Source organism: Nuphar pumila, chromosome 13 (genome assembly GCF_984573655.1).
Source record: "Nuphar pumila chromosome 13, dmNupPumi1.hap1.1, whole genome shotgun sequence".
In the NCBI taxonomy this organism is placed as follows: domain Eukaryota; kingdom Viridiplantae; phylum Streptophyta; class Magnoliopsida; order Nymphaeales; family Nymphaeaceae; genus Nuphar; species Nuphar pumila.
Genome location: NC_143261.1, coordinates 8,891,344 through 8,905,987, shown reverse-complemented (window position 1 = coordinate 8,905,987; position 14,644 = coordinate 8,891,344). Strand labels below are relative to the sequence as shown.

At 37.8% G+C, this 14,644-nt stretch overlaps 1 protein-coding gene across 1 annotated transcript in view; it reads left to right on the top strand.

Moving 5' to 3' along the window:
• The window catches only part of LOC149817695 (protein MICRORCHIDIA 2-like), a 122,661-nt gene extending 109,271 nt beyond the window's left edge, over nucleotides 1–13,390 (top strand). Inside the window, exons 19-20 of the mRNA XM_089983948.1 lie at nucleotides 12,747–12,789; nucleotides 12,894–13,390. Of these exons, the coding sequence (XP_089840074.1) occupies nucleotides 12,747–12,789; nucleotides 12,894–12,971 (121 nt within the window). The 3' untranslated portion in view covers nucleotides 12,972–13,390. The remainder of the gene's footprint in view (nucleotides 1–12,746; nucleotides 12,790–12,893) is intronic.
• Nucleotides 13,391–14,644: the final 1,254 nt, after the last annotated feature.

Here is a 14,644-nt window from a genome sequence, read left to right as displayed (position 1 = left end):
TGTCTTCAGCGTCTCAGATTGTAAAAGCTTGTCACTAATAATCTTATTCCTAAGGAGAGTCTGAGTCTTGAAAAGAATAAACAAAAATGTTCTAGTTTCCAACTATGTAAGAGCCATGTGCTCCCCTTTCATAGTGTTAATAAAAGAGCTTCAAGGCCTTTTGAAATTATTTGTTCAGATGTCTGCGGACCTGCTCCAATCAATTCTTGTTCTGGTACTATATATAATCTTATTTTTGTTGATAGTCATTCTCGTTATACATGGATATTTTTCATGAAACATAAATAAAAAACTTTCCTTCTGTTTCAAAGATTCTATTCTTTTGTCAAGAACCACTTCTCCGAAAATATTCAATATTTACAGTCCGATGGGGGAGGTGAATATTCTTCTAGTGACTTTATTAGTTTTCTCCAGAATAACGGAATAGGAAAGAAAGTGTTCTGCCCACACACCCCTCAGCAAAATGGAATTGTTGAGAGAAAGCACTGACACATTGTGGAAACTGCAATGAGCATGATGCACGATAGCAATCTACCCATAAATTTATAGACGGAAGCATTCCATACTGCAGTCCATATTATAAATAAATTGCCGATGAATATTTTGGAAAAAAAATCTCCATATTTTACTTTACATGGAGTTCACCCCAATTATCATGATCTGCATGTGTTTGGATGTGTTTGTTATGTCCATGTTGACAGCTCATTAAGGCACAAATTTCAAGATAATGCTGTAAAGTGCAGATTTGTCGGGTATGCAGATGACTACAAGGGTTACAGGTGTTATGATCCAAGAACAAAGCGCATCAAAGTCTCCAGACACATCATTTTTTGATGAGATGAACTTTGACTCTTATCCAGAATTCACAGATTCCTCGTCGAATGTTGTTGAGTTCTATTATCCATGGCTGAGCTCAGAATTATTTACTGAAGCCGATATCAATTGTCCTGCAGAATTTAGACAGGTAACAGAGAGGTTTGAACAACATGACAATTTGAGTCACCAAGAAGATGCAAAAACCTCATCACAACAAGGCAGCTACAAGGACATTGTATATACTCGACGAGAGCAGCACAGACCAATGGCCAATATGCCTGGTCATGCACCCTCATAAAATTCCGATCTTAGAAGGTCTAATCGAATTCGACATCCTGTTGAAAGGTGGGTTAGTTATGAGAATTTCTCCATGGATTTTCAATTGTTTTTAACCTCTTTGAACAAAGTGGATGAACCCATTACCTTTCACCAAGCAACACATTCTAAAAGGTGGGTTGAGGCCATGAACGATGAGATGGAGGCACTGCATGAATGTGAAACCTGGGAGATTGTTCCAAGACCATCAAATAGAAATGTTGTTGGATCAAAGTGGGTATATAAAATAAAATACAAGCCAGATGGCACTATTGAACGCTACAAGGCGAGGCTTGTGGCCAAAGGCTTCACCCAAGAACAAGGGCTAGATTATGATGAAACCTTTAGTCCTGTTATAACGATGGGGACAATTCGACTTATTCTCTCCTTAGCCGTTGAACATGGATGGGTACTAAGTCAACTTGATGTTAAAAATGCCTTTCTTCACGGTGATCTTAAGGAGGAAGTTTACATCGAGCAACCCACATGATATGCTGAAGGAGACTCTCAAAGGTATGTATGTAAGTTAAGAAGGACAATTTATGGATTGAAACATGCATCGTGTTCCTGGTTTGACAGTTTCTCTATGGAAATACAGAGGCACGGTTTCTCACGGTCACTCTTAGATCATTCTCTGTTTATTTTTAAACAGGGAGATCTGGTCACTTTGTTGCTCATATATGTTGATGATATTGTTATTACTGGGAACTCTAAAAATCATATTGAAAAGGTCAAACAACTTCGAAGTCAAAGATTTAAGATGAAAGACTTAGGGAAGTTGCGGTATTTTCTTGGAATTGAGGTTGACAGAAAATCAGATGCCCTAATGCTAACTCAACACAAATACACCATAGATATCTTAACTAAGGCAAGTATGAAGGAATGTAAACCTCTGAGCATTCCATGTGTGCTTCACCAGAAGTTAATTTTAAAGGATGGAGATTTATATGAAGATCCTACACGATATCGAAGTTTGGTTGGCATGCTCCAGTATCTAACTTTTACTCGACCTGACATAGTTTACTCTGTCAATCAGGTCTCACAGTTCATGCACGAATCAAGGGTAGGGCATGTGGAAGCTATTAAAAGGATTCTTCGATATTTAAAAGGGACAATTGGAGATGGTTTTTTGTATAAATCAAGCTTGTCACAGACGACAGAACATGAGATTATTGTCTACAGTGATGTTGATTGGGGAGGAGATCCAGATGAACGAAGGTCAGTTTCAGGTTAAACTTAATATCCTAGAGCAGTAGAAAACAAAAGGCTGTTGCAAGATCAAGTACAGAAGCAGAATATAGATCAATGGCGATGACCACTACTGAGGCCACTTGGATAAGGCATATGTTGACTGAAGTGGGACAACATATCTCTCGAACACTTTTATTGTGTGACAATCAGAGTGCGATTAATATGTCCTTCAATCCCATTCATTACAGTCGGGCTAAACATATTGAGATAGACCAGCATTTTGTGAGGCAAAAAGTTGAAGACAAGGAGATTGAACCTCAATTTGTGAGAACTGAAGATCAAGTAGCAGACTTATTCACCAAAGGGTTAACGAAGGACAAATTTTGGATAAAAAAAGGCAAGTTGTCCATGGTACAAGGCCATGTACAACTTGAGGGAGGGTGAAAAGATAACATCAGTTCTGTCTTAGTGTCTTGAATCTGGACCGGATCCTTAAGATCTGGATCCAATCACTTGTATGTCTAATTTCCATACCTTACCTATAAGGTGGACATGTTGTAATTTTTTATTATTGTTCAAGGGTAACTTTATACCCTAATAAGTATTGTAAGCTCTATTTATATTCAATGAGAATGGACGCCCAGTGTGAAGGGTTCCCTCTCTATTATCCTTATCCTCACTTTCATTATTCCCTCTTGTACAGATAAAAGATTGGAGATCTGCAAATCTAACAATAAGATGTTTTGTTCCAAAAGGTAAAGACTTCATTTTGCCAAAAATGCAATCTTCACATACAAAATTTTCCCTTTTACAATTTGAGAGAAATGAAAATAATTGTAGTTTGGTCACACTAGGGTGTCCTAGTCTTTTGTGCCAAATTTCTACGTCTTTCTTTTCCACAAAATTACAAAAAAGTTGTCTTGGCAATTTAAGATTGTCCATAACATAGAGGTCTCCTCTTTTATCGCCTTGCCCAATCGGCTTCCCGGACTGGAGATCCTGTATTAGACAATCATTAGATGAGAAAATTATTTTACAATCATAGTCTGCAATTTGAAAAACCGATAGCAAATTTAAATTTAAGCTTGCTTCAAGCTTTTCAATAAAACGACTACTACAATGACCTAGACGACTATGCCAAAGATTCGGCTTATGACACTCAGAAAGACTAAAACCATATTTCTCTATTTCAAGAGAAAAACTGTCAAACCAAGATCGAGATGCTTGCTTCAAACCATATATAGCTCTCTTTAATCTACACACGTATTCTTTAGAGTTTCCTTCTTGGTAGTCTAGCCTTGTAGCGCTCAATAGTACCATCCGGCTTATACTTTATTTTATAGGTACTACTCTAATATTTGGTACGTGAAATATAGGTGTTTTTTGATAAATACCAAAACTTTTGATTTTTAAAGAGGTGTCATCGACAATGGAAACACAAGAATCATTTTAGTTAGATTTGCATTCAGACAATATTGACTCATTAGGGGTCATGTGAAATGAATCACCAGAATCTAAGATCCACGAGGTCTTACCATGATTGTCACTTGTTGATACAGTCGTTCCTGAATAAGGAGATTGAGCTTTAAACATAGGTTGCAATGCCTCCATGAATTGAGCTGAGAGTGAACCAATGCATTTGGAGTCGTCTACTTCACTCATTTCAACCGAAGCCACCCTTTTTTCTTCTTTATAGTCATCCTTCTTTCTTTTGGGATAAAAAGGTTTGATGTGTCCCGGTGTGAAAAAGAATCCCTTGTTCTTCTGTACAGGCCTGTCATCGAGAGAGAGAGAGAGAGAGAGAGAGAGAGAGAGAGAGAGAGAGAGAGAGTCCATCGTGGCTGCACCTTTCATTCTATTAATGTGTTAAGTGTATAAAACTAGGGCACAAAAATACCCCTTAATAGCATGCTAATTTACATTATACACTAATTGGATCTGGACCCGATCCATGATATAAATGGATCGGGTCAGACATATACATAATGACGACTTCTTTTCAGCCTCCCTCAAGTTGTGCATGGTGCTGAACCATGAACAACTTGTTTTTCAGAAACCAAAATCTATCCTTTGTCAACCCTTTAGTGAGGATGTCAGCAACTTGTTCTTCAGTTGGCACATACATGGGCTCAATCTCTTTGTCTTCAACCTTTTTTCTAATAAAATGTTGATCTATTTCAATGTGCTTTGCTCGACTATGGTGGATGGGATTGAAGGACATGTTGATGGCACTTTGATTGTCACACAACAACAGTGACCGAGCAATCGGTTCTCCCATTTCTGTCAGGAGATGTCTTATCCATGTAGCCTCGGCCGTGGCAGTGGCCATCGATCTGTATTCAGCCTCAGTGCTTGATCTAGCAACCACCTTTTGTTTTCTACTACTCCAAGATACCAAGTTTGGCCCAATGAAGCTGCAATAACCGGATATGATCGTCGTTCATCTGGATCACCCGCCCAATCAGCATCAACATAAGTGATGATCTCATGGCCCCCGCCTGGATCTAAGTCTCTTTTCTTGTATACCGGCCCATCACCAACTGTATCCTTCAGGTAACGAAGTATACGTTTGACTGCCTCCATATGTGACATACGTGGTTCATGCATAAACTGGGATACCTGATTAACCGAATATACTATGTCAGGTCTAATAAAAGTCAGATATTGCAACATGCCAACTAAGCTACGATACTTAGTGGGATCTCCATATATATCTCCTTCCTTTGAACTCAGTTTCTGATGAATGACACTTGGAGTTGTTAACGGCTTACAATCTGTCATGCCTGCTCTGCTGAGAATGTCCAACGTGTATTTGTGTTGAGTAAGGGTGAGTGTATCATTTCTTTTAACAACTTCTACCCCAAGAAAATATCGCAGCTCTCCCAAATCTTTCATCTTAAATCTCTGATTTAATAACTTCTTCACCTGCTCAATGTGACTTTTACAGTTCCCTGTGATGATGATGTCATCTACATATATTAATAGAAGAGTAGTGACTCCTTGTTCATTGTGAATAAATAATGAGTGATCCAGAAGGGATCGAGAGAAACCATGTCGTTGTATTTATAGAGAAAAGCTGTCGAACCAGGAACGAGAAGCTTGTTTCAAACCATAAAGTGCTCTCTTTAACTTGCATACATATTTTTTGGCGTCTCGTTCTGCATATCCAGTGGGTTGTTCCATGTAGACCTCCTCTTTTAAATCCCCGTGCAGAAATGCATTTTTTACATCCAGCTGGCTCAATGTCCATCCATGTTTAATGGCTAGACTCAACACAATGCGAATGATCCCCATTTTAACTACAGGACTGAAAGTTTCATCAAAGTCTTGGCCTTCCTCTTGTGTGAATCCCTGAATCCCTTGGCTACAAGTCTAGCCTTGTACCTTTCGATGCTCTCGTCTGGTTTATACTTTATCTTGTACACCCATTTTGACCCAACAACATTTCTGTTTAGTGGTCTAAGTACAATCTCCCATGTCCCACATTCATGTAAGGCCTCCATTTCTTCATTCATTGCTTCTACCCATCTTCTAGAGCTCACAACTTGATAGAACATGAGGGGCTCATCCTCTTTACTTATGGATGTCAAGAACAACTGAAAATCCAGTGAAATTTTTTTAACTTACCCACCTGTCAAGCGGATGTCGAATCCGTGAGGATCTTCTGATATCCATCGTCTGCGAAGCGGATGATCTAGATGGATCCGTACTCGTACAAGAAATGAATGAGGGCTCTTTCTCTCGCCTGGTGTACACAATACCCTTATACCTTGTTGGCTCCAAGTCATGTATAACAGTCTCCTCCGTTTGAGTTTCATTGGCTGATTCCTTATGTGTCTCCTTCTGACTGCAATTTTCTGAACAATCTACTTTACCATTGGAAAAGAGTTCTGAATTTAACCATGGGTAGTATATCTCAATGCTGGGGCTTGTGTTATCAGCATGAAGGGTTGAATTAGCATCCTGATCATCAAAGTTCATTTTATCTAAAATTACATTCCTTGATATTTTTGACACGCTTACTCAGGGGATCATAGCACCTGTACCCTTTGTAGTCTTCTGCATATCCTATAAACCTGCATTTTAAGGCTTTATCTTGGAACTTGTGCCTGAGTGAGCTGTCAATGTAAACATAGCAAACATACCCAAACACACGTAATTCATGATAATCAGGTTGTATGCCAAAAAGAGAGAAATATGGTGACTTATTTTCTAAGATACTCATGGGTAATCGATTTATCACATGAACTGTGGAGTGAAAAACCTCAGTCCATAATGATACAGGGAGATTGCTCCCGTGCATCATGCTCATTGCAGTCTCAACAATATGTTGATGCTTCATCTCAACAATCCCATTTTGTTGAGTTCTATGCGGGCAAGACACTCTTCTCTTTATCCCATTATGTTGAAGGAAACTAACAAAGTCACTCGAGGAGAATTCACCTCCTCCATCACACTGGAAATTGAGAATGTTGGTAGAGAAATGATTTTGAACAAAAGAATGAAATCTATGGAACAATCCAAAGACTTTTGATTTGTGCTTCATAAAAAATATCCAAGTATAACGTGAGTAACTCTCAATGAAAATAAGATAGTATTTACTGCCAGAAAGAGAAGTGGGGCAGGACCCCAGACATCTGAACAAATGACCTCAAATGGCCTTGAAGCTCTTTTATTAATAGAAGTAAATGATAAAACATGACTCTTACATAAATGACAACTAGAACACTTTGTATCAGTGACTTCTGAACTCAGACTGGACTTAGGAATGAGATTATTTGAGACAAGTTTTTCAATAAAATGGCGACCACAATGGCCAAGACGACTATGCCAAAGTCTTGGCTTATTACATTCAAAAATAGTAAATATAAAATCAAGATAAAAAAATTGACGTTGGTGAGGCTTCAAGGATGAATAGTCAGAATGAATGAATGAAGGATCTTCTTGAAAGATGTACATATTGCCCCATCGTTTTCCTTCAGCGAATGTCTTCCTCGTGCGAAGATCCTTAACATAAACAAAAGAGGGAGTAAATTCAACTGAAGCATTAGCATCATCAACAAGTTTTGAGGCAGAAACGATGTTCTTTTGAATATTAGGTGCATGGATGACACTTGGAAGTTTAAGAGAGGACTTTGACATGTGTATAATGGCATTTCCAGTATGTGAGATTGCGTGATGAGATCCATCTCCTGTGACTATGCTATTCTTACCAACATAAGGAGTAAGAGTCAAGAGTTTACCTACATCACACGTGACATGAGTAGCTGCTCTGGAGTCGACATACCAGATTCCTTTGTCATTTTGCTTCATATTCAATCCTGCCAAGGCTGCCAACAACAACTCTTTTACTTCTCCATCCGTCCTAGCTTCTGCTTGTGGAGCTTTCCCTTTGTTTTGAGGATTAAACCAACAATTTGCTTTAATGTGCCCTTTCTTGTTGCATAGGAAACATGTGGGAATGGGTCTTTGTCCATCTCCTGTGACTATGCTATTCTTACCAACATAAGGAGTAAGAGTCAAGAGTTTACCTACATCACACGTGACATGAGTAGCTGCTCCGGAGCCGACATATCAAATTCCTTTGTCATTTTGCTTCATATTCAATCCTGCCAAGGCTGCCAACAACAACTCTTTTACTTCTCCATCCTTCCTAGCCTCTGCTTGTGGAGCTTTCCCTTTGTTTTGAGGATTAAACCAACAATTTGCTTTAATGTGCCCTTTCTTGTTGCATAGGAAACAAGTGAGAATGGGTCTTTGTCCTTGTATATTGGGTGTTGGAAGTATGCCACGACCTCCATAGGTATTTCTCCCTTGGCCTCCTTTTCCTGGAAAAGAACTTCCTCGTCCTCGACCATAACTCATTCCCATAGCCAGCACATTTTGTGTTCCTGAATGCCCATGAGAATCTTCAGAAGATCCTTTCAGAGTCATCTCATATTGCAATAATTTCGCACGAAGATCTTCAAACTTTGGAAGTTCTGGTAAACATAGTAAGGTTGTCGTCATAACATGATAGTCTGGCCCTAATCCACTCAAGGTTTGTTGCACTTTATCTTTTTCATTGACAAGACACCCAACAACAACCAGCTGGTCTGTGATGCTTTTCATTTTATTGAGGTATTCCATAATAGACATGGAATCTTTCTTCAGCATTTGAAACTCTCGCTTAAGAAACTTAATTCTTGCCTCCGAAATTTGTGAATATGTTTGAACTAACGTATCCCACAGTTCCTTGGCCGAACAATCATCAGGAAGAGCAATAAGGACCTCTTGTGAGAGAGTTGAAGTGATGTATGCCACTAGCGATTGATCCCTCTTCATCCAAGCAACATATTCTGGATTCTTGTGAAGAACAACAAATTGTTCTCCTTTATCGTCCACTTTTTCATGCGAAAAGAATTCTGGAGGCGGTGGAACCGATCCATCCAGATGACCAGAGAGGTCCTGACTCTTTATAAATGGGATGATCTGTCTTTTCTAGGTTAAGAAATTGAAGTTATTCAGTTTTTCAGAGACTAGTTGACCGAGAAAACTTGAGGACAGGCATGATTGCGCATGAGTAAAATCCATTTGAGGGAAAATCTGAACTGATACTTAGGTATGAAAAACAAAACAGAGGGTTCGGCTAACAGGACACTCGACTGACAGATGACAGAGAGAGAAAACAAGTTCACGTGATTTCCAGGTGATGCAGAGGGCTCTGCTAACAGGCTGATGCACCAGGTGATACTCGGCAGTCAGAAAAAACAAAAATAATTTTAGAACCAGCGAAAACATCAAAGATTAACAGAAGAATCATATATTAACCGAAATTTCAGAAGTGCAGATTGTAGAAAATCAAAGGGAATCACAATGATTTGAAATAGAAACAGATTTACGTTTCCACAGAGGTCGAGTTTTCTCACAGAAAGAAAGAGGATCACAGAAAATCAAATAGAATCACAGAGGTCGAGTTTTTCACACGAAGAAAGAGGAACCTGCACTTTACGTTTCCATATTCACGTGGAGGTTGAGTTTCTCACAGAAAAAGAGGTGAACCTGTCATCGTGAAACTGAGATCAACCTTTTTACACCCAGACTTGGTTAAATCCACGCACTTGCACTTTACGTTTCCACAGTGGTCGAGTTTCTCACAGAAAGAGAGGGGAACCTGTTGACTTTCACGTTGATAGACTGAAAACGAGGCAGCCCTTCACTCCCAGACGTCACGCTGCGCTGATACCATGTGAAAAAGAATCCCTTGTTCTTCTGTACAGGCCTGTCATCGAGAGAGAGAGAGAGAGAGAGAGAGAGAGAGAGAGAGAGAGAGAGTCCATCATGGCTGCACCTTTCATTCTATTAATGTGTTAAGTGTATAAAACTAGGGTACAAAAATACCCCTTAATAGCATGCTAATTTACATTATACACTAATTGGATCTGGACCCGATCCATTATATAAATGGATCGGGTTAGACATATACATAATGACAACTTCTTTTCACCCGGTTCATAACAATGGTCGCAAATAATTTTTCCACCTTTCTTTATCTCATGATCACCCATCTTTTCATAGTTGTTAGGGTTTCTACCATTCTCATTTCTTACAAAATGAGGTGGTTTATAACTCTTCGTATGATTTTCGGGCATTGACATAGTAAGCACGGATTCTTCATCCTTAGAAGTAGATGACTTTTTCAACATATTCTCTTCCATAGTTAATTCTTCAAGTGTCTCAACTATGGAAGGAACTCCTTTATGAAGAAGAGCGGATTTAGATCTTTCAAATTCGGACCTAGCCCATTTATGAATTGATAAAAATGTTCCGCTTTGATTTGATTTTCGCGGAGTTCAACATATTGTGGGCAATGCCACTTTGGCTCAAGAAGAGCCAATTCATCCCAAAGGAGAGAGAGAGCGTTGTAGTACTCTCTTATGCTCATCTCTCCTTGAGTCATAGTCCTCACTTTATTTTGGACATTACATATATGCGCAATATCCTTAAGATTATACATGTCTTTAAGGTATTTTCAAGCATCACTAGCAAAGTCAAACTTCACCAAACTAGAACATTTATGGATGTCCACACTATTGATGAGCCATCCAATAATTTTGGAGTGACCCATCCTCTATTCTTTCCACCTTTTCTTATATTCGGAAATGACTTTAGCCATTTTCTCTCCTTGAAGTGCAGTTTCTTTTCCATTCTCCAACTTTGTAAGGATGAGTTTTGGCTCTTTGTCGGAGCCGTCAACCAACCCTCAAAGCCCCTTTTCCCATATTTTATGTTTTACTATGAATGCCCATATCACATGGTGTCGTTTAAGTGTACAGGAATGGAGACAATCATTTCCCTCTCATTCTCCATTTACAATGAACGGAAAGCAAAAGCAAGAGAAGGTGGGAAAGAAGAGAAAAACAGAAAAAAATGTGATACAAGATTTTTTTTGGAGATGGCCTGCTTTCCGATGCAACAACCGGAATTTCCCCAAGTCCACGATCCTCCTTTTGATCACGATCTTCTTTCTAACAAACGTTCTTTGGAACAACACCAAAGCTTTGATACCATGTAATGAAATGGATGGAATCCGATACACATGCAAGAACATGTAATAACAAACTTTCAATCAAGTTGAATGCTTGATTCAATCACTGAAATACCCACACAAGGGTCTTACAATAATTGATATTGAATAAATTCACTCATAAGAGTGTTAGAGATTACAAGGCCTTTTAGACCAATTTATAGAGCAAGGCACCATTGGGGGCAGTCCAAGGTGATTGTTGGGCTGCTCCCAACGGTCAGAATTATGACCGTTGGGAGCAGCTCCAACAGTCACTTGGAGTTGCTCCCAATGTTACAGAAATTGAAAAAGCTGTAAAAGCTGAAAATAAAAAGAAATAAACAGAAAAAAGAAATAAGGACTGTCAGCCCCTATTGGGCTGATGCCTATTACAGTGAAAGTACCGAAATACCCTTGATGGGTATTTCGGTTTACAACACTTTAAATATACATATACATATATGTATATGTAATTCTGTATCTTAACATACATATACATACACATGTATATGCATATCTTACATATCTTACATATCTTAACAAGGGTTTGGGACAGGAGGAAGAAGCAGAAAAGAAAAAAGAACAAAAAGAACAAAAAGATAATGACAACCATGAGAGAAAAAAAAAGTAACTCAAGATTTCCTCGAATTATCCTTCTTTCTGATTCCTCTTAAATTTTCTTGCAATGTGGTGCTTATTACTCCTTTAAGATGTCTATTCAAGGCTTGAAAGATATATGGCTCTATTTGAATTGTTAGAAATACTCATTGTAAAGAATGCAAGTTATGATGCAATAAAGAGGTTGAAAGGTGCTAATAACCAAATGAGTATCCTCAGTCAGTTTTAGCTCCATCAGTTTGTAGAAGAGGAGGAAGGTGGTTGAAGAATCGATTTTGGTGGATAAAAGAAATATGGTGGTGCAACTGTCTAAACAAAAAAGCAAGATAAGTAATGAATTACACCCACTTTACTCCACGTTGTTGCATGATTGCTGGGGATGTGTGAATTTTATTCAATCATCTGATTTCAAGAGGATTGGCTAATTTTCTTGGATTAGCATGTCACAGGGATTGATCATTTTTCTTCACTATGTTGCACTTCTTTGTACTTATTATCGATTTTCTTTCTTGCCTGTTGATGTGTCACCACACATCATGGCCTTATTGTACTCTTTCTTCACATATTGATATGGTTGTTACTTGCCTTATGAAGACAAAAAAATAATAATAATAAAGATTAAGATGGTAGCTTTTGGAATTATATTTACTGAATCTCAAATTTGATTAGACTCCAAAATTTCTTCAGCGCTGGAGTTTGTTGTAATCATTCATGATTATAATATTGAAAGTTTATGTAATATAATGTAGTACAGTTATGTGTAATATAACTTTATTAGGACTTTATATACATACCCTAGTAAAAGGGGGTATATTAGACTTTTTACTTTTTCCTTTTTGTTGTACTCTAGAGGGATCGACCCTTTTATGTTAGAGAGTATCCTCTCCCACGACATTGAGTTAGAATGAACTTTGCTTTCTTCTCTCCATTTTGAACCTTGTGTAAACCATAGCTCCTTTCCCTCTCTTTTCTCATATTTCTCAACATATAACACTTTCTAATGATGCAGCTTTTGCTTTAGGAGACTAATGAGTCCCAAGACCGAGTGTTCATTCACAAGATGAACATTTCATCTTAAGTAAATTTATGGTCATTGGTAGTTTCTAATGTTTCAGGTTAAATGCTTATTTTTTGCCATTTTTGATTAATTTTTTTATTTTTAGTTACGGGAAATGACTATGATCTCTTTTTCTATGACATTGTTGGATGTGAATTGGCTTGCCTCAAGGGCTGAGTTTAGTGCTTTTGCTATTACAAACAGGTGTGAGCAACATCGACAAAACGAAACTGACCTTAAGCAGAAGGTACGAATAAAAATCAGTTTATTTCTTGCACTAGTTTTTTGGTGATGCATCTTGACTAAGATTTGCATATCTGAGTTTTTCTTGGGGCTATTTCATCCAAATAGATCGAGAAGTTGGAAAACGAGCTGGTAGAAGCTAAAAGGAAGTATTATCTACTAATATCAGATCCGGACACACTGTGACCTTAGAAGAACATGGCTGTTTATGCTTGTCGGCCTTAACTTGTGGTATAGTTTCTTGGTTCATGCATGCACAACAGGAATTGCATAGTCTTTCAAGGTTCCATTTGGTCATGGCTTACAGTAAATGGAGCTTACATGTGGATGAAGAATATATGTTAAAGAGAGCAGGCAGTGTTCATTAGAGATCAAAGTTTTTTCTGTGCAGGATTAGTGTCAGGTTGGGTTTTGTATGCTGGGACAGTTTTGTTTGAATGTGGTTTAATAGGAAGGATATGTTGATCTAGAAATTGTACATAGTTCAGATTGTCAGCATGTGGTTAAAGGATCCACTTCCTCTCTCTAATTGGTTGCACTTTTGTAACCTTTCTAGTGCTTTGTGTAGTTAGGCCTGAATAGTTTATTGCTAGATAACTAAAAGTGAGAATGCTTTTCATTTGTTTATGGCAAATTGAAAGGTTTGAAATAATGTGAATGGGGCAATGGTGTTTCTTTGTCTGTGCAAACTAAATGCCGAATTTTGGGATTGAATGAGGGAGCTGGACAGTTAGGTTGCACTGTCATAGCGGATGGCTCTAGGGTTCGAATCCCGGGTAGGTAATCCCCTGGTTTGCCTGTGCAGAAAATAAATGAAAAGCTAATTACCAAGTTTCTAATTGCTCTTGATGTTTTTTGGTAAAAGTACAGCCGAGTTATCATCTTTCCTTCAATGACAGTTTAGTGTTTGTGAAATTCGTGGTTGTTTTTTAACCATAATCATAAACATTAACAATATTTTGGGAAATATTGCAAATTTGCAATTATATTGTGATACTTTCAAAGGTCGATAATATACGAAATGCGATTTTCGGCATCCCATCTATTTTGAAAATGTCACTGTTTCATTGTGAAATTAATGCAATAGTACCATTTTTTGTGTCATCCATATTTTATTACTTTATATTTATATGCTGATATTTTCTGAAGAAAAACTATATTCAAAATTTTGCAAATATTTTTTCTTGCCCGTATTTTCCCAAGAACAGGACTTGTGACTGACTTCAAAGTGTTTACAACACTTCAGAAGGCTGTAAAACTAGTGAGATTGCAGTTAGATGTAGGCTGGCTGAATCTAAGGATCTGGCCTAATGAGGTTGGAGTAGGATTTGGATAAGAACTGATAAGAGCTATTATGAATCCAGTTACAAAAGGTTTCTTTCGCTATTGATATGCTTTTTGTATTGTTTTTTTTATTTCAGATTTGGATGTAAAACACAAAACGAATCTGACATGTTCAGCTAATCAGATCTGAATTTTTGTGCTTATGGATGCGAACAGGTTTGATATGGATTATATCTGGTTTGATATGACATTAAGCCTGTTTCTCAAGGGTGGGTCTGGTTTTGGACGTGGATTCAATTTCAATTTAATAATGATGTTCTAGTTTCAATTGGGATACGGACTTGTGTTGGGAAAAATTTCAAAATATTCTTTATTTTATGATGGTAGAGTATACATAATTTTTTAAAGTTTTGGTGCTTTTATTGCTTTCTTTTTAAAGTGCTTTTAAAAGTGTTTACTCTTGTATCAAAGACGGAGAGATATTTTTGGTGGTTTAAATAGTCTTTGTTCTTTATCCTATATTTTGTTGTGTTAAGGTGGCTTTGTATGTTGTGTTTTGTGCATGAACGGACTTG